This window comes from Oncorhynchus tshawytscha, linkage group LG08, assembly GCF_018296145.1.
Source record: "Oncorhynchus tshawytscha isolate Ot180627B linkage group LG08, Otsh_v2.0, whole genome shotgun sequence".
NCBI lineage: Eukaryota > Metazoa > Chordata > Actinopteri > Salmoniformes > Salmonidae > Oncorhynchus > Oncorhynchus tshawytscha.
In genome coordinates, this window is record NC_056436.1 from 57,526,559 (window position 1) to 57,550,445 (window position 23,887).

At 43.8% G+C, this 23,887-nt stretch overlaps 1 protein-coding gene across 2 annotated transcripts; it reads left to right on the top strand.

Annotated features, from left to right (window-relative positions):
- Positions 1–11,208: 11,208 nt before the first annotated feature.
- LOC112255699 (solute carrier family 43 member 3-like) lies at positions 11,209–22,806 on the top strand. Of its 2 annotated transcripts, none has more exons than XM_042325670.1 (13): positions 11,209–11,295; positions 11,618–11,888; positions 12,022–12,151; positions 14,255–14,301; positions 14,484–14,560; positions 14,820–14,912; positions 15,018–15,157; positions 18,049–18,167; positions 18,331–18,474; positions 19,050–19,157; positions 20,049–20,235; positions 20,485–20,608; positions 22,335–22,806. In XM_042325670.1, the coding sequence occupies exons 2-13, from the start codon at positions 11,702–11,704 to the stop codon at positions 22,452–22,454; spliced, it is 1,476 nt and encodes a 491-aa protein (XP_042181604.1). In that variant the 5' UTR covers positions 11,209–11,295; positions 11,618–11,701; the 3' UTR covers positions 22,455–22,806. The 2 variants fall into 2 exon arrangements, with proteins under 2 accessions (XP_042181604.1, XP_042181603.1); XM_042325669.1 differs by having other exon boundaries at positions 11,217–11,281.
- Positions 22,807–23,887: the final 1,081 nt, after the last annotated feature.

Consider the following 23,887-nt stretch of genomic DNA (forward strand, 5'->3'; position numbering starts at 1 on the left):
GTAAAAAATAAAAAAAAGAACACCACCACCAACAAAACAAAAAACAATAACAACAGCCGCGGAGTGGAGAGTGGCGCTGTTTCCCTTGCTGCGGATTCCATCTTTAACAGACATAGTAACAATCAATGCACTTCACACACACCAACCGACACTCTTTCAACAAGCATATACATGGAGTCCAAGACATACAGAGACAACACTTCCATGTACTCATGCGGATACTCTTTGATGCTGCCAAAAGAGTGTAAGTTGTGTGGTAGGAGAGGTGCAGCCCTTACCTTGTGTGGTACATGTAGCCCTCTGGGTTCACTGTGGTCACTGTGTCCTGCTTTCTCTCTCTCGGTCTCTCTCTCTCTCTTTCTAAACTGAAGTGACCAGTGAGTCAGTTGGTGTGAATCTGTCTCTCTTTCCTCTGTTAGTCTCTCTTTCTTTCTCTCTCTCAATTCCATTCAAAGGGGCTTTATTGGCATGGGAAGGATGTTTACATTGCCAAAACAAGTGAAATACACAGTAAACAAAAGTGAGAAGACACAAAACAACATCAGCAAAAAAATTGTTGAATTAAACAGTAACCATTTCACTCAAAAAGTTTTAGAAAGCGAGAGAAGGGTTTCTTTTTTATCACAGCGGTGTTCAGAGGATTTGGGTTAAATGCAGAAGACACATTTCAGTTGAATGCATTCAGTTGTACAACTGACAAGGTATCCCCCCTTTCCCTTTCCGTTAAGTCCTGCAAAATATATACTGAACATCAATGCAACAATTTCAAAGATTTTGCTGAGTTACAGTTCATAAAAGGAAATTAGTCAATTGAAATAATATCATTGAGCCCTAATCTATGATTTCTAAATGACTGGGCAGGTGTGCAGCCATGGGTGGGCTTGGGAGGGCATAGACCCACCCACTTTGGGGCCAGGCACACTCAACGGGGACCGAGCCCCATTCAATCAGAATGAGTTTTGCCCCACAAAAGAGCTTAATTACATACATAAATACTCCTCAGCACCCTGCCCCCCCTACCCTCAGACGATCCCACAGGAGAAGAAGCTGGATGTGGAGGTCCTGGGCTGGAGTGCTTACGCGTGGTCTGCGGTTGTGAGGCTAGTTGGACGTACTGCCAAATTCTCTAAAATGACTTAGGGTAGAGAAATTAACATTGAATTCTCTGGCAACGGCTCTGATGGACAATCCTGCAGTCATCTTGACAATTGCATGCTTCCTCAAAACTTGAGACATCTGTGGCATTGTGTTCTGTGACAAATTGTACATTTTAGAGTGGCCTTTTATTGTCCCCAGCACAAGCTGCACCTGTGTAATGATCATGTTGTTTAATCAGCTTCTTGATATGCCACACCTGTCAAGGGGATGGATTATCTTGACAAAGGCTCACTATATATAAAATGTCGGAGGTTTACATACACTTAGGTTGGAGTCATTAAAACTTGTTTTTCGACCACTCCAAAAATGTCTTGTTAACAAACTATAGTTTTGGCAAGTCGGTTAGGATATCTACTTTATGCATGACACAAGGAATTTTTTCAACAATTGTTTACAGACAGATTATTTCACTTATAATTCACTGCATCACAATTCCAGTGGGTCAGAAGTTTACATACACTAAGTTGACTGTGCCTTTAAATAGCTTGGAAAATTACAGAAAATGATGTCATGGCTTTAGAAGCTTCTGATAGAGGTGTACCTGTGAATTCATTTGAAGGCCGACCTTCAAACTCAGTGTCTCTTTGCTTGACATCATGGGAAAATCAAAAGAAATCAGCCAATTTCCAAATTACTAAAGGTAGCACTTTCATCTGTACAAACAATAGTACGCAAGTATAAACATTATGGGACCACACAGCCGTCATACCGCTCAGGAAGGAGACGCGTTCTGTCTCCTAGAGATGAACATACTTTGGTGCAAAGTATCTATATCCACAGTAAAACGAGTCCTATATCAAACATAACCTGAAAGGGCGCTCAGCAAGGAGAAGCCACTGCTCCAAAACTGCCATAAAAAATCCAGACTACAGTTTGCAACTGTACATGGGGACAAAATCATACTTTTTGGAGAAATGTCCTCTGGTCTGATGAAACAAAAATAGAACTGTTTGGCCATAATGACCATCATTATGTTTGGAGGAAAAAGGGGGAGACTTGCAAGCCGAAGAACACCATCCCAACCGTGAAGCACGGGGGTGGCAGCATCATGTTGTGGGCGTGCTTGCTGCAGGAGGGACTGGTGCTCTTCGCAAAATAGATGGCAACATGAGGATGGAAAATTATGTGGATATATTGGAGCAACATCTCAGGACATCAGTCAGGAAGTTAAAGTTTGGTCGCAAATGGGTCTTCCAAATTAACAATGACCCCAAGCATACTTCCAAAGTTGTGGCAAAATGGCTTAAGGACAACAAAGTCAAGGTATTGGAGTGGCCATCACATAGCCCTGACCTCAATCCCATAGAAAATTTGTGGGCAGAACTGAAAAAGCATGTGCGAGCAAGGAGGCCTACAAACCTGACTCAGTTACACCAGCTCTGTCAGGAGGAATGGGCCAAAATTCACCCAATTTATTGTGGGAAACTTGTGGAAGGCTACCCGAAACATTTGACTCAAGTTAAATTATTTAAAGGCAATGCTACCAAATACTAATTGAGTGTATGTAAACTTCTGACCCTCTGGGTGAAAGAAATAAAAGCTGAAATAAATCATTCTCTCTACAATTATTCTGACATTTCCCATTCTTAATATAAAGTGGTGATCCTATTTTTACTAGGATTAAATGTCAGGAATTGTGAAAAAATGAGTTGAAATATATTTGGCCAAGGTGTATGTAAACTTCCGACTTCAACTGTATATACTGAAGAAAAATATAAACGCAACATGTAAAGTGTTGGTCCCATGATTTGTGAACTGAAATAAAAGATCCCAGAAATGTTCCATACGCTCAAAAGGCATATTTCTCTCAAACGTTGTGCACCTTACAGTAATATGGAAAAATAGTCATCAATATATGGAATAACACAGAATCCCAAAGACCAAACATAATATTCATAACTCTGTTCTTCAGTTTTATGACATCATCCAATGCCAATCTAAGCAACTCTCTCTATATATATATACATATACCCCTGATGTCCCATCAAATGTACGTCCCCTCGGCCTTTCTCCACTCTCCAACTCCCTGCCCACTTAACAGTGTATCTTTTCATTCAACGCAAAACAGTTGGCTTTTAAAAATAAACGTCTATCTTTCTTTCTTCTCTTTCTCTCCCCGTCATTATCTTCCCCTGATGCCTCCCCAACCCTCTCTTCTCTTCTCCACATTTCAGTGGCTAAAAATAAGTCAACACCTTCTGGAGTATCTCCCTCTTTCCGATTCATTCTCTGGTGGACATCTATCAGCCCGCTGTCACAGAAATTAAAGACTGTATTTCCGCATGGAAAAACGCACAATGTAAATGTGGTAGTAAAGCTGTAATGACCTGACTTAAGAGGGAAATTATTGTTTCGGTTTTTCTTTTTACAGTTGACAGAGCTGATTCCAAAAAGTTTGTTGAGTGTGTTAGCAACTAAGAGTTTGTTTGTGTGTGTTTGTGTCTGTGTGTGTCAGTGTGCATGTGAGTGAGAGAGAAAGAGAAATGAGTGAGCTCCAGTGTTATCTCTGTCGCTGTTGTGGGATTATTACACACACACTGCACCTGATTTTGAGTGTCATGTTTTCATCACCTTCTCATCTGAACAGGTTTGAGAGGTTTGTCTTCAGTGAAGGTGGTCATTGTCAGTGGTGGAAAAAAGTACCCAATTTTCATACTTGAGTAAAAGTATAAATACGTTAATAGAAAATGACTCAAGTAAAAGTGAAAGTCACCCAGTAAAATACAACTTGAGTAAAAGTCTAAAAGTATTTGGTTTAAAATATACTTAAGTATTAAAAGTAAAAGTATAAATCATTTCAAATTCCTCATATTAAGCAAAGCAGACGGCACCATTTGCCTTTTTTTAAATGTATGTTTTGCCAGGGGCACACTCCAACACTCCAATTATTTACAAAAGATGCATTTGTGTTTAGTGATTCCACCAGACCATAGGCAGTAGGGATCACCACGTGTTCTCTTGATAAGTGTGTAAATTTCACAATGTTCCTGTCCTGCTAAGCATTCAAAATGTAACACGTAGTTTGGGTTGTCAGGGAAAATGTATGGGGTAAAAAGTACAATATTTTATTTCTTAATGTAGTGAAGTAAAATTAAAAGTTGTCAAAAATATAAATAGTAAAATAAAGTACAGATACCCCAAAAAACAACTTAAGTAGTACTTTAAAGTATTTGTACTTGAGTACTTTAGACCACTGGTCATTGTCCACATATTCAGTAGATGCCCTTTGTTTATCTCAATGCACATTACTATATTGCCTCCTAAATAACATAAGTGAATATAGTATCCTTGTTGACCACCACATTATATACCCAGTTTACATCCAGGAATAATCCATCATAATCAGATAATAATCTCACTTCTCCATAAAACCAGGAGTGAAAGACCACTGGAGGGCGCTGTCAGATTTGGAGACAGCCGTTGACTGTTTCTCTCATAACCAAATGTCATGCCATAGGTTATGGAGGAACGTTTTTGGTCTCTCCCTGCCTAAACGTTTCACCTCAAAACGTGTAAACTGGATATCCAACGTCAAAGTTAAAACCAAAGGCGGTATTTCTAAAATATCTCTGGCCAAACACATTTTGAACATCCATCCACTCACATGTCAAAAATCCCACAAAAACCAATGGAATGCCTGAGCTAGAATGTTCCACTAGCTAGCTAAAATCTGAGACGTTAATTAAATAAATACAAATTGGTGAGTTGAGGAGGCGTAGCTAGGTAAATTAGACCTGCAGCTAGCTATCTAGGTCTAGTTCCACAAATGATGTTTGACATGTTTAGGAATATAAACAGTTATGAACCTTTATGAAAAAAATGTAGATATCACTCATGATTGTCGTTATTTGCAGCGAGTCAACTTTACCCCCAGCTAACTAAAGTTAGCTAAAAGTCCATAGCTAGCTAAATTACACCATGGGTTTGAAAAAGCTTGCCAAACAGCAAGAAAGATGTATAGTGTCTGACTGGTGTCTAACCAGCATGCAACACGCAAATGTTAGTGTGAACTAACATTGGCTAGCTGGGAAGTAATAATTAACGTTATCAATATTTTTTTGTTCATTGAAATATGTTTCCAGCCTCATTAACGTTTGTCAGTCTTCGTCCTTTTATGATCTTATCTGTCAAGCCACTCCAGTTGCATATTTAATTGTGCAAGCCACAGAAGTTTGTAATGTAACGTTACCCCTCGGAATGGGTGAGGCCTATTTTTCTCCCTTTTAACAATAACAGACCAATGCTTATAATATCAACAGACCACAACCTAGTTTTTGCTAGTAAAAACGCATGGTGAAACATTTACAATGAACATGGTAGGAGGGATTACTTCTGTTAGACTGGTCCCATATCTGTTTGTGGTGTCATTCCAACTCCTCTCCTTGCCATACATTGTTTGGCATTACAAGGAGTGACATGATGGTACAAACAGACTGCTACCCTAGCAGGCCACACTTTTGTAACGCTAGCTGGTTTAAAAGAATACTGTGCATAGGCAACAATACAGATTATGTCGCAATTGGTTGGTATATTTTTGGGGGGGCTAGCAACAGTGCATTCGAGAAAGTATTCAGACCCCCTCCCCTTTTCCACATTTTGTTACATTACAGCCTTATTCTAAAATGTATTACATTTGAATTAAATGTTCCTCATCAATCTACACACAATACCCCATAATGACAAATCGAAACAGGTTTTTAGACATTTTTGTCTTAACCAAGCCATGAGGTCGAAAGAATTGTCCGACACAGATCTGGTGAAGGGTACCAAAACATGTCTGCAGCATTGAAGGTCCCCAAGAACACAGTGGCCTCCATCATTATTAAATGGAAGAAGTTTGGAACCACCAATACTCTTCCTAAAGCTGACCGCCTGGCCAAACTTAGCAATCAGGGGAGAAGGACCTTGGTCAGGGAACCCGATGGTCACTCTGACAGAGCTCCAGAGGGTCTTGGTCAGGGAACCCGATGATCACTCTGACAGAGCTCCAGAGGGTCTTGGTCAGGGAACCCGATGATCACTCTGACAGAGCTCCAGAGGGCCTTGGTCAGGGAACCCGATGATCACTCTGACAGAGCTCCAGAGTTCCTCTGTGGAGATGGGAGAACCTTCCAGAAGGACAACCATTTCTGCAGCACTCCACCAATCAGGCCTTTATGGTACAGTGGCAAGATGGAAGCCACTCCTCAGTAAAAGGCACATGACAGTCCGCTTGGAGTTTGCCAAACGGCAGTTAAAGGACTCTCAGACCAGGATCTGCAGAGAAGAATGGGAAAAGCTCCCCAAATACAAGGGTGCCACGCTTGTAGCGTCATACCCAAGAAGACTCGAGGCATTAATCACTGCCAAAGGTGCTTCAACAAAGTACTGAGTAAAGGGTCTGAATACTTATGTAAATATGTTATTTCTAAAAACCTGTTTTCGCTTTGTTATTATGGGGTATTGTGTGTAGATGGATTTTTAAAAATCCTCATCAATAGGATAAGGCTGTAACGTAACAAAATGTGGGAAAAGGTCAAGGGGTCTGAAAACTTTTCGAATGCGCCGTTGTAACAAGTCTCCCAATTGACAATATAAAGGTAATGCTTTAGTTGAGCGCAAGGTTAGTACCATGTTTCACACAGTTGCTAAACAACCTCATTACCAGATTGACTTGGCTCAAGTTTAACAGATGAAGAGATACAAAAGCAAAGGCTTGAACAACGGTCCTATTAATTGTTGTTCCATGCTTTAATTAAAAAAATATTTTACCTTAATTTAACTAGGCAAATCAGTTAAGAACAAATTCTTACTTTCAATCACAGCCTAGGAACAGTGGGTTAACTGCCTTGATTCAGGGGCAGAACAACAGATTTGTAATTCGTCAGCTCGGGGAGTTAAACTTGCAACCTTTCGGTTACTAGTCCAACGCTCTAACCACTAGGCTACTCTGCCGCCCTATCGCTGCTAGGGCCTGGGCTGGCGCAAGCCATATCGCCAACCGTGACGTGGTATAGGCTATGTAGGCTACTGTATGCACAGGGAGCTACACTAACAGCACTACACATGTACATTCATGTATATACAGTTGAAGTCGGAAGTTTACATACACTTAGGTTGGAGTCATTAAAACTTGTTTTTCAACCATTCCACACATTTCTTGTTAACAAACTATAGTTTTGGCAAGTCGGTTAGGATATCTACTTTGTGCATGACACGTCATTTTTCCAACAATTGTTTACAGACAGATTATGTATCACAATTCCAGTGGGTCAGAAGTTTACATACACCAAGTTGACTGTGCCTTTAAACAGCTTGGAAAATTCCAGAAAATTATGTCATGGATTTAGAAGTTTCTGATAGGCTAATTGAAATTATTTGAGTCAATTGGAGGTGTACCTGTAGATGTATTTCAAGGCCTACCTTCAAACTCAGTGCCTCTTTGCTTGACATCATGGGAAAATCAAGTCTGGTTCATCCTTGGGAGCAATTTCTAAATGCCTGAAGGTACCACGTTCATCTGTACAAATAATAGTACGCACGTATAAACACCATGGGACCACGAAGCCATCATGCCGCTCAGGACGGAGACGCGTTCTGTCTTCTAGAGAAGAACGTACTTTGGTGCGAAAGGTGCAAATCAATCCCAGAACCACAGCAAAGGACCTTGTGGAGATGCTGGAGGAAACAGGTACAAAAGTATCTATATCCACAGTAAAACGAGTCTTATATCGACCTGACCTGAAAGGCCACTCAGCGAGGAAGAAGACACTGCTCCAAAACCTCCATAAAAAAAGCCAGACTATTGTTTGCAAATGCACATGGGGACAAAGATTGTACTTTTTGGAGAAATGTCCTCTGGTCTGATGAAACAAAAATAGAACTGTTTGGCCATAATGACCATCGTTATGTTTGGAGGAAAAAGGGGGAGGCTTGCAAGCTTAAGAACACTGTCCCAACCGTGAAGCACGGGGGTGGCAGCATCATGTTGTGGGGGTGCTTTGCTGCAGGAGGGACTCGTGCACTTCACAAAATAGATGGCATCATGAAGATGGAAAATTATGTGGATATATTGGAGCAACATCTCAGGACATCAGTCAGGAAGTTAAAGCTTGGTCGCAAATGGGTCTTCCAAATTAACAATGACCCCAAGCATACTTCCAAAGTCATGGCAAAATGGCTTAAGGACAACAAAGTCAAGGTATTGGAGTGGCCATCACAAAGCCCTGACCTCAATTCTATAGAAAATTTGTGGGCAGAACTGAAAAGGTGTGTGCGAGCAAGGAGGCCTACAAACCTGACTCAGTTCCACCAGCTCTGTCAAGAGGAATGGGCCAGAATTCACCCAACTTATTGTGGGAAGCGTGTGGAAGGCTACCCGAAACGTTTGGCCCAAGTTAAACAATTTAAAGGCAATGCTACCAAATACTAATTGAGTGTATGTAAACTTCTGACCCACTGGGAATGTGACGAAATAAATAAAAGCTGAAATAAATCATTCTCTCTACTATTATTCTGACATTTCACATTCTTAAAATAAAGTGGTGATCCTATCTGACCTAAAACAGGGCATTTTTACTAGGATTAAATGTCAGGAATCGTGAAAAACTGAGTTTAAATGTATTTGGCTAAGGTGTATGTAAATATCGAACTTCAACTGTATATATATATATTTATACAGTACAAGTCAAAAGTTTGGACACACCTACTCATTCAAGGGTATTTCTTTATTTTCACAATTTTCTACATTGTAGAATAATAGTGAAGATGTCAAAACTAAGAAATAACACATATGGAATCATGTAGTAACCAAAAAAGTAATAAACATATCAAAATATATTTTATATTTGAGATTCTTCTAATTAGCCACCCTTTGCCTTGATGACAGCTTTGCACACTCTTGGCATTCTCCAAACTTTTGACTGGTACTGTATATATTTTTCATCTTCCAATACACACCTGGTATTTATGCAAGACAAATCCGATCACACATGAAAAGTCATGGATCGGATTATTTTGTGAATGTATGATTTCTTTGACTGTAAATGTATGTTTTAAAACTGTTTCTTTATGTGAGTGCTAACGTGACATAAAAAAAGAAGAAAGTGTCATACACTCTCTCTCTGTCTCTATCTCTCTCTGGGTGTGTGTATGATGACAGCCTTTGACGTGTGCGGTCACAGATTTGAGGAAGTTGCGCTGTGTTCTGGCAACGAGATCTTGTGATCCAAGGTGTAAGAACTTGATTATGATTTGATGAGATCTTGTGGTTGTTATTCATCGTTTACTTGCCCATTTGTAGTTGTCCAGCCCTTCCTCCTTTGACTTTACTGGTAGAGATTGAATGAGTGAGAGACAGAGCATAAGGATATCAAAGACTTATGCCCTTGATACAGATTGAAAGACACTGTTACAGTAATTAACTAGCAATGTAAATAGCAACAGCCAAGACAGGAAAAATAGTACAGCCTAAATAACAGTCCTTATTACAGATTGGCAATAGTGGAAGTATCTCTCCCATATGACACTTAATTGCTTAAATGGCACATATTATCTTTCTTTTGTTGTGTTTTCTTCAGATTCACTGGTGTAACGTAGTTTCTCTGGACACCCCGCAATGTTGGAGTTCGCCTCCCGCAAGCTCTAACTTTGTTGTGTGTAAAACCAGTCTATTAATGCCAAATAATACAGTCAGTCCACCCTCAAAACACGAGCTTACTGGGGACTGTTTTATTATGCAGTGTACGATCTATAGCTAATGTATATACCTGCTATTTAGTAACCTTTTATAAACGTTTTAAAAATACAAATTACATCAAATAGCCTAACAATGAGGACAAAATAGTGGGCTTGAGAATTAATTCAGCCACTATTTATTGTTGAACTCAGCCGATTTTATCTGGCTAGTAGCCTACACAAATGGGCTGCAATATTCAGGGTAAATTCAATTAAATCCAATTTAGGAGACTCCCCTGGTGTCCTGTAGGCTTCCTTTTTTGTGTGCAAATGTTTTCGCCACGGGCTGTAGGTACAGGTTGGGAGCCTGACTGTTTTCTATAGTGAGTATTACCAACCCAGACAGTCTTTCCTGAGACATTGTGCGTTATATGTCCATTGTGCTGCACCCAATTTAAACGCAGTCTTGAATGATGCATGCAGAATTATAAACCGGTGGTTTGAGCCCTGAATGCTGTTCGGCTGAAAGACGTGGTATATCAGACCTTATACCACTGGTATGACCCCAGAAAATATTTTTTACTGTTCTAATTACATTGGCAACCAGTTTATAATAGCAATAAGGCACCTCGGGGGTTTTGGTATATGGCCAATATACCACGGCTGATGACTGTATCCAGGCAATCCGCGATGCGTCGTGCCTAAGAACAACCCTTTGCCGTGGTATATTGGCCATATTACACAAACCCCGAGGTGCCTTATTGCTTAAGTATACCAGAGATAAGGGACTGTTGATATTGCAACCACACAACTCAAACGGCGGTTCACAATATAAATGAAATCACAAACCGCTTTTTTTTTGTTCAAGCCCTCAAGAACTGTTGTCTGCTAAAGACGATAATCTGCATCTGCCAAATGATTGGCTTTCCGGTATCCAGACGACCTGTCCCCAGAGCTTGCTGTACAGTTAACCTGGCAATTCAGGAGAATGAGAGGCTCAATTAAAGATGTTGCAGAACTGCTGTATTTCAAGCACATCTCCCTTCTGCCAAGTTTCCCTGGTGTTGCTATGGCAATCAAGCTGTTTTTACCATCCTTGTGACTGTCGCTACTGAGGAGAGATCGTTTTCCAAACGAAAACTCAGAAAGAAGTACCTAAGGAAGCGTTAGGCTCTCGCTTTGATATGCCATGTAGAACACCTGAGGAAGGCCATCCTAGCCTTTACCACGGCATCCGCGGTGGTGTCCGGTACACGGGGGTTCACATTTAATGTGTAACGCATTCAGACACGACCCCGACAATATTACTTGAGATGAGAGCGAGAGGGATTTATGGGAGAGGAGGGGTTGAACTGAAGGGAGGGGAGACTGGGTGGAAGGAAGGTTTATATAAAGTATGAAAAAGAGAGTTAAGAGAAGAGAGAGAAGGAGTTGTTCATATGAGTGACTGGGGGAATTGTTCTGAACCGTGAGTAATGTAGGGTGGGTTCATTTTTCCACATAAATGAAATAAGGAATGTTGCAGTGGGGCAGTTGTCTCTTTTTTTATGTGTCTGGTTTCTTTGGCAATGTTGGAGTATTAGTATGTTTGCATTCAATACGACTGGAGCAAAATGCAATGGCCAGGCGTCACAACGACACAGGAAAGCATTATTTAGGCTATATGCTATTCAAAAAGGTCATTCAAGAGAGTCATTGACATTTGAAAGCACTCTCAGAGGAGAGAGAGGATCATTTATTTTTTACCTTCAATTTTGTTTCTTCTCAGTTCTGATTTTCTCTTTTTCTTGTTTCCTCTCTTCAGTGAAGTGACTACCAGGGAAGCTTAAAAAGAGAGAGGGGGAAATTGCGGGCACTGTGTGTGTGTGTGTGTGTGCGGGACAAGACCATGCTCAGGTGTGAGGGAGGGGCAGGGCTGCGGAGGTGGCTGACCCTGGTCACAGGGCTGCTGGAGTGCCTTTGTTTTGCTGGGGCCGTGTTCGGCTGGGCCTCCCTGGTGTTCGTCCTGAAGACAGAAGGCTACTTCAGCTACCTGTGTGTCAACATCCCCGGGGTCAATGGAATGCAATTCCTAGGTCAGTGACTGAGACGTCTCACTGTCACAGTAGAGCTTACAATACAAATACATATCTCATGCACACACACACACCTGTCCATACTGACAGCTCTCTGACTGCCTGTGTGTGTGTGTGCGCGCGTGTGTTTCAGACTGCAGTGGTCAGGATGAACAGTTCTCCCTCATCTTCACCATCGCTTCCTTCATGACCAACTTTCTACTGCTGCCCAATGGCTTCCTGTTCGACCGTTTTGGCACCATGGCAGTCAGGCTGCTGGGAATGTAAGTCTTTGTAGAAACATATTATAAAGCATCACTAAAGCTGCACAGGGTTCATAACCTATATTCAACCGGGATCGATGGTTAGATGTCTATTGTAGTTACGATAACAATCTGGCAAGAGACAACTGACAGAGAGAATGTGAAACAGTCAAATGCAGTGTTGTCGCTAAAACATGGTACTGAACACAGCTACACGAGTCTTGTCTAATCTTAACTTGAGACTGTAACTTGACATTTCAAGCAAATCTTCCAATGATCTCAACCACTAATTTGCGCTCAGCCTCGAGTTGCCCGCAAGGATTTGGCCTTACGTGAAGACAGTACACTATAAAGTCTTGTTGAATGTTAACGCAGCTGTTCAAAAGTTAATGAGGCTTTAATAAGTGCTTCATCTCATGGAAATGGAGATTTCTTTGTGTCTAGTCTGTGCTACCTAATGTGACCGATTTCATGGCTGTTAGACAGAGACCGTCAAAGAAAGACACAGATCTGTGAAGCACCACATCAGCTGTTAAGGCCTGAGCCATAACAGAGCCCTCTGTCTGTCTCTCTTTTACCACTCTCTCCAACAGTTTATCTCTGTCCCTGTCTATCGTTCTCCCTGGTTTTGGTATCTAAGTGATGGTATAAAGCATGTGTGTTTACTCTCCAGTGCTAAGTCACTCGTTCTCTGGCTGTCACATCCTGTTATTTCCCTTGGAGGGGTTCCCATGTCTGTGAGCTCTGGGAAGAGCAAGGGAAAGGCAAAGTGTGTGTGTGTGTGTGTGTTTGTGTTAGCGAAAGAGAGAGAGAGAGAGTAGGCAGAAGGACATGAGAGATATAGTGACTGAAAAGAGAGCCCAAGGGAAAGTGGTGAGTTGTCTGGGCTTCTAGTTTCTTGTTTGAGTAGATCGGACTCAGTGCTGAGTTATTCAAGAGACGGTGCAAGGCAGAGCCAGGGGGTGGCGTCTATGTGACAGCCAGAGAACGAGTGCCAGAGGTTAGGAATAGACGGAGAGTGGACGTGCCAAGCAGAGACAGAAATAAATGTGAAATAAATGGAGAAGTTGTGTAGTAACTAAGAATGAAGTTGGGCAGGATGGAAGAGTTATAGGGTGGAAGAGATTTAGAGCTATAGTTGAACGGAGCGAGGGCTGGGAGTTATGTTGACTGTGATTGTTCAGAGTGTGGTTGAGCTCGGGGCTGATGGGGTTGGAATGGGCCAACCAGGGTTAATGTGGCACAGACCCAGTTACTTAACAACATTTCATAGCCACAGATTACAAATCCGCAACAACATTGGCTGAGCCAATCAGAAGCCAATCCAGATGTTTTTGCTATGGGTAGAGGGGGAAGGAAAAGAGAAACAATGCAAATAGAGTGGAGACTAAAGAGAGAGGTGGAGATGAGAACTGCACCTCCTAGTGAGGGCCAGGAAAACACAGTAGAATAGAGAGAGTGGAGACTAAAGAGAGAGGTGGAGATGAGAACTGCACCTCCTAGTGAGGGCCAGGAAGACACAGTAGAATAGAGAGAGTGGAGACTAAAGGGAGAGGTGGAGATGAGAACTACACCTCCTAGTGAGGGCCAGGAAAACACAGTAGAATAGAGAGAGTGGAGACTAAAGAGAGAAGTGGAGATGAGAACTACACCTAATAGTGAGGGCCAGGAAGACACAGTAGAATAGAGAGAGTGGAGACTAAAGATAGAGGTGGAGATGGGAACTACACCTCCTAGTGAGGGCCAGGAAGACACAGTGAATAGGCTAAAGGCTCTCAGAACAGGACTAGGACAGTAGGAGGGAGAACCAGGGGAAAGAATTAGAGTTAAACCTGAGTCTCTTTTATCATTAACCCCTGCCTGCCTGTGTGTGTGTGTGTGTGTGTGTGTGTGTGTGTGTGTGTGTGTGTGTGTGTGTGTGTGTGTGTGTGTGTGTGTGTGTGTGTGTGTGTGTGTGTGTGTGTGTGTGTGTGTGTGTGTGTGTGTGTGTGTGTGTGTGTGTGTGTGTGTGTGTGTGTGTGTGTGTGTGTGTGTGTGTGTGTGTGTGTGTGTGTGTGTGTGGATTCACGCGCACGCCTGGTTGAATTCACATGATGGTTGTGATCACTTATTCTTATTCTCCAGATCACTGTACACCACTGGTGCCTTGCTTGTGGCCTTTTCAAGTTCAGGTAAAATCCTTTACTTTTCTATAGTGTAATACTATTTGAGAAAAACAGGTTTGATGGAACAGCTTACACGAACACCATGGAGTTTGATACATTTTTTATCAACAGTTGACAAGATCGTTACACTTTCATCAGCAATTCGCAAGATCTCAAGAGGGATAAGTCTGTTGTTTTTTCTCTCTCAGCTCTGTCCTCTCTCCTTTTCCCGGCCCTGTCCTTCATCGCTGTGGGAGGCATATTGTTTCTGGTCACCAACATGCAGGTCCGTCCACTCATATTTATGACCTCCTGAATAAACATCAGTCATGTACACAGCAGTCCTCAGGGTTCTCTCAGTAAACAGGACCGTGACTGAGAACATACCCTTGATGTAACCATGGACAACCTTGCCTTGGGCCATACATTTGCTTCCTTTTGACCTGTGGTTTTGTCAGTCTGTGGTGTGTACTGATGAGAAGCATGAGACACTCAGACACACAGGCCTGGCGAGTTATGTTTCCCCTCCCTGTGGCCCCCTGTAGATAGGCAACCTGTTTGGTTCCGCTCGCTCCACCGTCATCACCCTTTACAATGGTGCCTTCGACTCCTCCTCCGCCCTCTTCCTCATCATCAAGGTAACATTGTTAAACACACCCGCCCACAGACTATCAGTCGGTAGCTGTCCATGAGTTAATTAAGATGATGATGATGATGATTTCTTCCCTCGTGTCTCCCTCTAGCTGCTATTTGAGGTTGGGATCTCTCTACGTGCCTCTTTCCTCTTCCTGGCTGCGTGTGGCATTATCCACCTGGCCAGGACCTTCCTCCTTCTACCCAGAACACACATCCCCTACCCCCTCCCTGAGGGATACACCTGTGGGTAAGAACACATTCCCTACCCCCTCCCTGAGGGCTACACCTATGGGTAAGAACACATCCCCTACCCCCTCCCTGAGGGCTACACCTACGGGTAAGAACACATCCCCTACCCCCTCCCTGAGGGATACACCTACGGGTAAGAACACATCCCCTACCCCCTCCCTGAGGGCTACACCTACGGGTAAGAACACATCCCCTACCCCTCCCTGAGGGCTACACCTATGGGTAAGAACACGTCTCCTACCCCTCCCTGAGGGATACACCTACGGGTAAGAACACATCTCCTACACCCTCCCTGAGGGCTACACCTATGGGTAAGAACACATCTCCTACACCCTCCCTGAGGGCTACACCTATGGGTAAGAACACGTCTCCTACACCCTCCCTGAGGGCTACACCTACGGGTAAGAACACATCTCCTACACCCTCCCTGAGGGCTACACCTATGGGTAAGAACACGTCTCCTACCCCTCCCTGAGGGCTACACCTACGGGTAAGAACACATCTCCTACACCCTCCCTGAGGGCTACACCTATGGGTAAGAACACATCTCCTACACCCTCCCTGAGGGCTACACCTATGGGTAAGAACACGTCTCCTACACCCTCCCTGAGGGCTACACCTATGGGTAAGAACACGTCTCCTACCCCTCCCTGAGGGCTACACCTACGGGTAAGAACACATCTCCTACACCCTCCCTGAGGGCTACACCTATGGGTAAGAACACATCTCCTACACCCTCCCTGAGGGCTACACCTATGGGTAAGAACACGTCTCCTACCCCTCCCTGAGGGATACACCTACCGGTAAGAACACATCTCCTACACCCTCCCTGAGGGCTACACCTACCGGTAAGAACACGTCTCCTACCCCTCCCTGAGGGCTACACCTACGGGTAAGAAACATCTCCTACACCCTCCCTGAGGGCTACACCTACGGGTAAGAACACATCTCCTACACCCTCCCTGAGGGCTACACCTACGGGTAAGAACACATCTCCTACCCCCTCCCTGAGGGCTACACCTACCGGTAAGAACACATCTCCTACCCCCTCCCTGAGGGCTACACCTACGGGTAAGAACACATCCCCTACCCCCTCCCTGAGGGCTACACCTACGGGTAAGAACACATCTCCTACACCCTCCCTGAGGGCTACACCTACGGGTAAGAACACATCTCCTACACCCTCCCTGAGGGCTACACCTACGGGTAAGAACACATCTCCTACACCCTCCCTGAGGGCTACACCTACGGATAAGAACACATCTCCTACACCCTCCCTGAGGGCTACACCTACGGGTAAGAACACATCTCCTACACCCTCCCTGAGGGCTACACCTACGGGTAAGAACATCCCCTACCCCTCCCTGAGGGCTAACCTACGGGTAACACATCTCCTACACCCTCCCTGAGGGCTACACCTACGGGTAAGAACACATCTCCTACACCCTCCCTGAGGGCTACACCTACGGGTAAGAACACATCTCCTACACCCTCCCTGAGGGCTACACCTACGGGTAAGAACACATCCCCTACCCCCTCCCTGAGGGCTACACCTACGGGTAAGAACACATCTCCTACACCCTCCCTGAGGGCTACACCTACGGGTAAGAACACATCCCCTACCCCCTCCCTGAGGGCTACACCTACGGGTAAGAACACGTCTCCTACCCCCTCCCTGAGGGCTACACCTACGGGTAAGAACACATCCCCTACCCCCTCCCTGAGGGCTACACCTACGGGTAAGAACACATCCCCTACCCCCTCCCTGAGGGCTACACCTACGGGTAAGAACACATCCCCTACCCCCTCCCTGAGGGCTACACCTACGGGTAAGAACACATCTCCTACCCCCTCCCTGAGGGCTCTACACCTACGGGTAAGAACACATCTCCTACCCCCTCCCTGAGGGCTACACCTACGGGTAAGAACACATCTCCTACCCCCTCCCTGAGGGCTACATCTACGGGTAAGAACACACCTCCTACCCCCTCCCTGAGGGATACACCTATGGGTAAGAACACATTCCCTACCCCCTCCCTGAGGGCTACACCTACGGGTAAGAACACATTCCCTACCCCCTCCCTGAGGGCTACACCTATGGGTAAGAACACATTCCCTACCCCCTCCCTGAGGGCTACATCTACGGGTAAGAACACATCTCCTACCCCCTCCCTGAGGGATACACCTATGGGTAAGAACACATTCCCTACCCCCTCCCTGAGGGCTACACCTACGGGTAAGAACACATCCCCTACCCCTTCCCTGAGGGCTACACCTACGGGTAAGAACACATCCCCTACCCCCTCCCTGAGGGATAAACCTACGGGTAAGAACACATCTCCTACCCCCTCCCTGAGGGCTACACCTACGGGTAAGAACACATCTCTTACCCCCTCCCTGAGGGCTACACCTACGGGTAAGAACACATCTCCTACCCCCTCCCTGAGGGCTACACCTATGGGTAAGAACACATCTCTTACCCCCTCCCTGAGGGCTACACCTACGGGTAAGAACACATCTCCTACCCCCTCCCTGAGGGCTACACCTATGGGTAAGAACACATCTCTTACCCCCTCCCTGAGGGCTATACCTATGGGTAAGAACACATCTCTTACCCCCTCCCTGAGGGCTACACCTATGTGTAAGAACACATCTCTTACCCCCTCCCTGAGGGCTACACCTACGGGTAAGAACACATCTCTTACCCCCTCCACAGCACAGCGACTGGACAGAAAATAGACCCAGGGAAAGAAGGGAATAAATGTTTGCTGAATGTTTGTTGCTCTTAGAAGAAGGTCCAACAAATACTAGAGACCCCCAGCACACCCCCTGGTCTGTCTGGCCTCCCTGTGTGACTCTAACCAGTGTTGCCGTTACTTCCTGTGACAGGATGAAGAGCCGTGGCCAGGCCAAGACCTTCAGCTCAGAACAGGCATCAGCCAACGTCAACATGCAGAGGGATGATGTCACGGAGGAAATGCCTTTTAACAAGGAGAGCGCAGAGAAAGGTGTGTAGATTTAGGTTACCTTGATGTCAGCTCTGCTCGTTCCCTGGTCCCAAATATTCAGGATTAGTTGCCCGTACAGACCTTGTTTACTACAATTACATAATCTTATGTGAATTTGTAACTGATTTGACCTCTCTAACCCCCTACCCCCTCCTCTTCTCAGTGGCTACTTTCTGGGAGTGTTTCCTGTCCAAGTTCTTCCTCTGGCACCTGGTGTGGCTCTCTGTCATGCAGCTGAGGCACTACCTGTTCATCGGCACCCTCAACCCCATGCTGCAGAGACTGACCCAGGGAGAACCCTCTCTGGGTACGCACACAATTGTCTATTAACAGGCATTATAGTTCAGTCTTAAACGTTTCTAAATATCTTATTGACATTTAATAAAGTTGACTTAAAGTGTTACCCTTTATTTTAAAGTTACTGTCCATTGTTTCCAGATTTCTATGAAATATGACATTGATATTAATTACAATAATTTGAATAGTTTTCCTTCCAATTCTTTTTTTGATTAAGTATGTTAAAAAGCAGCTTTTCTGTGTTGGAATGGTGTGGGTGTATAGCGGTCATTAAAAATATTCATGTGAGTAGACTGTTGAATGGCCAGCACATCCTTCTCAGGTGGATGACATCATCCTCTATTAGGAAAGCATTTCTGAAACGGTCTGTTTGAGAAAATAGTTTGAGGTGGGGTTTTTGTAAAGTGTTTTTTCTCCAATTGATGTTTTGGCCACAAATACATAGGATGAGTCAACAACATTATTTGGAAATGAGTTAATATAATATTAACTTTTAAAAGGTAGATGTTCCCAGACATTTACTTTAAAGTGCTACCCTTCTCTCTTTTTAAGCACGTCCTTATTCCGCTCTGTTTATCCCTGCAGTGAGCACGTACACCAATGCGTTTGCTGTGACCCAGCTGTGTGGGGTGCTGTGTGCCCCCTGGAACGGCCTCATCATGGACCGACACCAGGGCAAGCCCAGGACCCCCGGTACCAACCTCACCTATACACACTACTACAACCCCCCCGACAACACACATGTGAAACCTCACACACACACACTCCAAACCAAACACACACACACTCCAAACCAAACACACACACACTCCAAACCAAACACACACACACTCCAAACCTCACACACACACACTCCAAACCTCACACACACACACACACACATTCCAAACCAAACACACACACACTCCAAACCAAACACACACACACTCCAAACCAAACACACACACACTCCAAACCTCACACACACGCACTCCAAACCTCACACACACACACTCCAAACCAAACACACACACACTCCAAACCTCACACACACACACTCCAAACCTCACACACACACACACACACACTCCAAACCAAACACACACACTCCAAACCTCACACACACACACTCCAAACCAAACACACACACTCCAAACCTCACACACACACTCCAAACCAAACACACACACTCCAAACCTCACACACACACACTCCAAACCTCACATACACACACTCCAAACCTCACACACACACTCCAAACACACGCACACTCCAAACCAAACACACTAAGACCGGTTTTAGACTCGTACCAGCGTCAGATTTGAATTTCTCCAGATTTTGAATTTGTTCTTATTACATTTTACTGTAGGAACATTTGGCTTGAAGAGCCTCTGACTTTACATTACTGCTCGGAGAGGGGTAAGGGAAGTGGTAGTGTCGGAGGTGGTGTAGAAATGTCATGGAGAAGACGGAATTGAATAGAGATTTGCGTCTTTGTGTGTGTGGGTACGTATGTTTGGTGTGGGTACATGTGTTTCTTGTGTGTGTACATACTGTATATGTTTGGTGTATATGTATTTGGTGTGTGTGTGTGTGTGTGTGTAGGAGTGAGTGAGAAGGAGGCAGACCTGCGTGCGTCGGTGCTCTCCCTGACCCTGACGGCGCTGCAGTGTGTCCTGTTCTCCATCTGTGCCTCCACCCCCTTCCTCCCCCTCCAGTACCTCACCTTCATCCTGCAGGTCCTCAACCGATCCTTCCTCTACGGAGGCCATGCAGCCTTCATCAGCATTGTGTGAGTCACACACACACACACACACACACACACACACACACACACACACACACACACACACACACACACACCAGTTGTTTGCAATAACAGACCTAATGGAACAGGATAAGGGGAGCACGGATAGACGCCAACACCTTCTTAGCGTCACACTTTTGTACCGTATTATCTCTCTTGTCTCTCTCTCTCTCTCTCTCTCTCTCTCTCTCTCTCTCTCTCTCTCTCTCTCTCTCTCTCTCTCTCTCTCTGTAGTTTTCCTCCCTGTCACTTTGGGAAGCTGTATGGTATGGCCATGGCTCTGTCTTCAGTGGTTTCTCTGCTGCAGTACCCCTGCTTCATCCTGGTCAAAGGAGTGCTGGGAGGAGACCCACTATACGTGAGTGGAGCTACTGTCATTAGAATGACCAGATATACTACCTTTACCATTGGCAGTGTCGGGGAAGCTACTTTGACGATACGGTTTAACAAGTTACCGAATACTTCACACTGGAAGAGGTCAAGCTACACTAAAGCTACCCTTAAGAAAAATCTACTTTACTTTACTGAAGTTACTTTGTGATAAATGATCATATCTAAATGTCATAGACTAGAAATAGCAAGAATAAATCACTCTGGAGTCGGATGTTAAAAGAAAGTGTAATTTAGCCCAGTAAACACAAAAACTGTTTTAAGTGAGGTTTGAGGTTTGATGCCAAAAAAGAAAGGAAATTCCTACAGTGTTGAGGAGTAGTGAACTACATGTAGTTCAACTAGTCATTTAATTACATTTTGCAGTAGCTTGGTGGTAGTTGAACTAAATTCTAATCTAGGTAGTTTTCAGTAGTTCATTACTTGTTTGCCATGTGGTGATGTAGCTAACTACTTGAACTACGCACTACTTTCTTGGCAAAAATACAATTTGGGTGAAGTAGGCAAGAATTTCCTTTCTTTTTCAGCATCACACCTGCCTACTTCTCACTTAATACATCGTTTTTGTGTTTAAGAAACTAAATTACACATTCTCTTAACATCTGACTCCAGGGTGATTACACGTTCTGTTAACATCTGACTCCAGGGTGATTACACGTTCTCTTAACATCTGACTCCAGGGTGATTACACGTTCTGTTAACATCTGACTCCAGGGTGATTACACGTTCTGTTAACATCTGACTCCAGGGTGATTACACGTTCTGTTAACATCTGACTCCAGGGTGATTACACGTTCTGTTAACATCTGACTCCAGGGTGATTACACGTTCTGTTAACATCTGACTCCAGGGTTATTACACGTTCTGTTAACATCTGACTCCAGGGTGATTACACATTCTGTTAACATTGAAATCCAGGGTGATTGCACATTCTGTTAACATCTGACTCCAGGGTGATTACACGTTCTGTTAACATCTGACTCCAGGGTGATTACATGTTCTGTTAACATCTGACTCCAGGGTGATTACACATTCTGTTAACATCTGACTCCAGGCTGATTACAAGTTCTGTTTTGTTCTTGCAATTTGTAGTCTATGACATTTTAGATTTAGATATCATAATTAGTAGCTTCTTAAACTATATTTTCAGAGTAGCTTCCCCGACACTGGTTAGCAACACCGCCACATGGGGCGGCAGGTAGCCTAGTAGTTAGAGCGTTGGACTTGTAACTGAAAGGTTGCAAGATCGAATCCCCGAGCTGACAAGCTAAAAATCTGTTGTTCTGCCCCTGAATAAGGCAGTTAACCCACTGTTCCTAGGCTGTCATTGAAAAAAATAATTTGTTATTTTTGCCTAGTTGTTCTGACTTGCCTAGTTAAATAAAGGTAAAATAATATATATATATATATATATATATATATATATATATATATATATATATATATATATATATATTTTTTTTTTTTTTTTTAAACATGGCAAACAAGTAATTAAATACTGAAAACACTACCAAGATTTGAATTTATTTCAACGACCACCCAAGCTACTGTCATGAAATGACTAGTTAAACTATATGTAGTTCACTACTCCCCAACACTGGCCATTGGTAGAGCTTTTCAACTTACCATTATGTTCTAAAGGGAGTTATTCCCCCACCTCCTCACTCTCTTTGTTCTCTCTCTTCCCTCTACAGGTGAACATAGCTCTGACGTTACTCAGCCTGCTGGCCTTCATCCATCCTGTCTGTGTCTATCTGCATTGTCGTGGCCTGGCTGCCCGGAGGGGTAAACACAAGGACTCATCTTCATCTTAGACCAGCTCTAAAAATACTTTCAAATGGTCATTTCAGCCCTCACTACTATAGGACACCAATAAGAAGAAGAGACTTGCTTGGGCCAAGAAACATGAGCAATGGACATTAGACCGGTAGAAATGTGTCCTTTGGTCTGGAGTCCAAATTGTAGATGTTTGGTTCCAACCGCTGTGACTTTGTGAGACGCAGAGTAGGTGAACGGATGATCCCTGCATGTGTATTTCCCATCGTAAAGCACGGAGAAGGATGTGTTATGGTGCTTTTCAAGGCACACTTAACCAACATGGCTACCACAGCATTCTGCAGCGATACCCCATCCCATCTGGTTTGAGCTTAGTGGGACTATTTTTAACAAGACAATGACCCAACACACCTCCAGGCTGTGTAAGAGCTATTTTACAAAGGAGAGTGATGGAGTGCTGCATCAGATGACCTGGCCTCCACAACCCCCTGACCTCAACCAAATTGAGATGGTTAGGGATGAGTCGGACCGCAGAGTGAAGGAAAAGCAGCTAACAAGTGCTCAGCATATGTGGGAACTCCATCACCACTGGAAAAGCATTCCAGGTGAAGCTGGTTGAGAGAATGCCAAGAGTGTGCAAAGCTGTCATCAAGGCAAAGGGTGGCTATTTGAAGAATCTCAAATAGAAAATATATTTTGATTTGTTTCACCCTTTTCTGGTTACCACATGATTCCATGTGTTATTTAATAGTTTGTTTTCACTATTATTCTGCAATGTAGAAAACAGTAAAAAATAAAAACCCTTTAATGAGTAGGTGTTCTAAAACTTTGGACCGGTAGTGTATTTTTATTCCATCTATTGCATCTTGCCTATGCCACTCAGTCATTGCTCATCCATATATTTATACAGTGGCAAGAAAAAGTATGTGAACCCTTTGGAATTACCTGGATTTCTGCATAAATTGGTCATAAAATGTGATCTTCATCTAAGTCACGACAATGGACAAACACAGTCTGCTTAAACTAATAACACAAACAATTATATGTTTTTATTGAGCACACCGTGCAGGGTGGGAAAAGTGTGTGAACCCTTGGATTTAATAACTGGTTGACCGTCCTTTGGCAGCAATAACCTCAACCAAACGTTTTCTGTAGTTGCAGATCAGACTTGCACAATGGTCAGGAGGAATTTTGGACCATTCCTCTTCACAAAACTGTTTCAGTTCCGTAATTTTCTTGGAATGTCTGGTGTGAACCGGACACAACCGCTCGGGTTGAGGTCAGGACTTGGACTGGGCCACTCCAGAAGGCATATTTTCTTCTGTTGAAGCCATTCTGTTGTTGATTTATTTCTGTGTTTTGGGTCATTGTCCTGTTGCATCACCCAACTTCTGTTGAGCTTCAATTGGCCGACAGATAGCCTTACATTCTCCTGCAAAATGTCTTGATAAACTGGGGAATTCATTTTTCC

What these genes read in the sequence shown, in the direction of transcription:
- LOC112255699 (XM_042325670.1), top strand. Translation starts at nt 11,702, where the DNA reads ATGCTCAGGTGTGAGGGAGGGGCAGGGCTGCGGAGGTGGCTGACCCTG. An exon ending in CCAGGGAGAACCCTCTCTGG is followed by an intron (nt 18,475 to 19,049) that starts GTACGCACACAA and finishes TTATCCCTGCAG; the next exon opens with TGAGCACGTACACCAATGCG. An exon ending in GCAGCCTTCATCAGCATTGT is followed by an intron (nt 20,236 to 20,484) that starts GTGAGTCACACA and finishes CTCTCTCTGTAG; the next exon opens with TTTTCCTCCCTGTCACTTTG.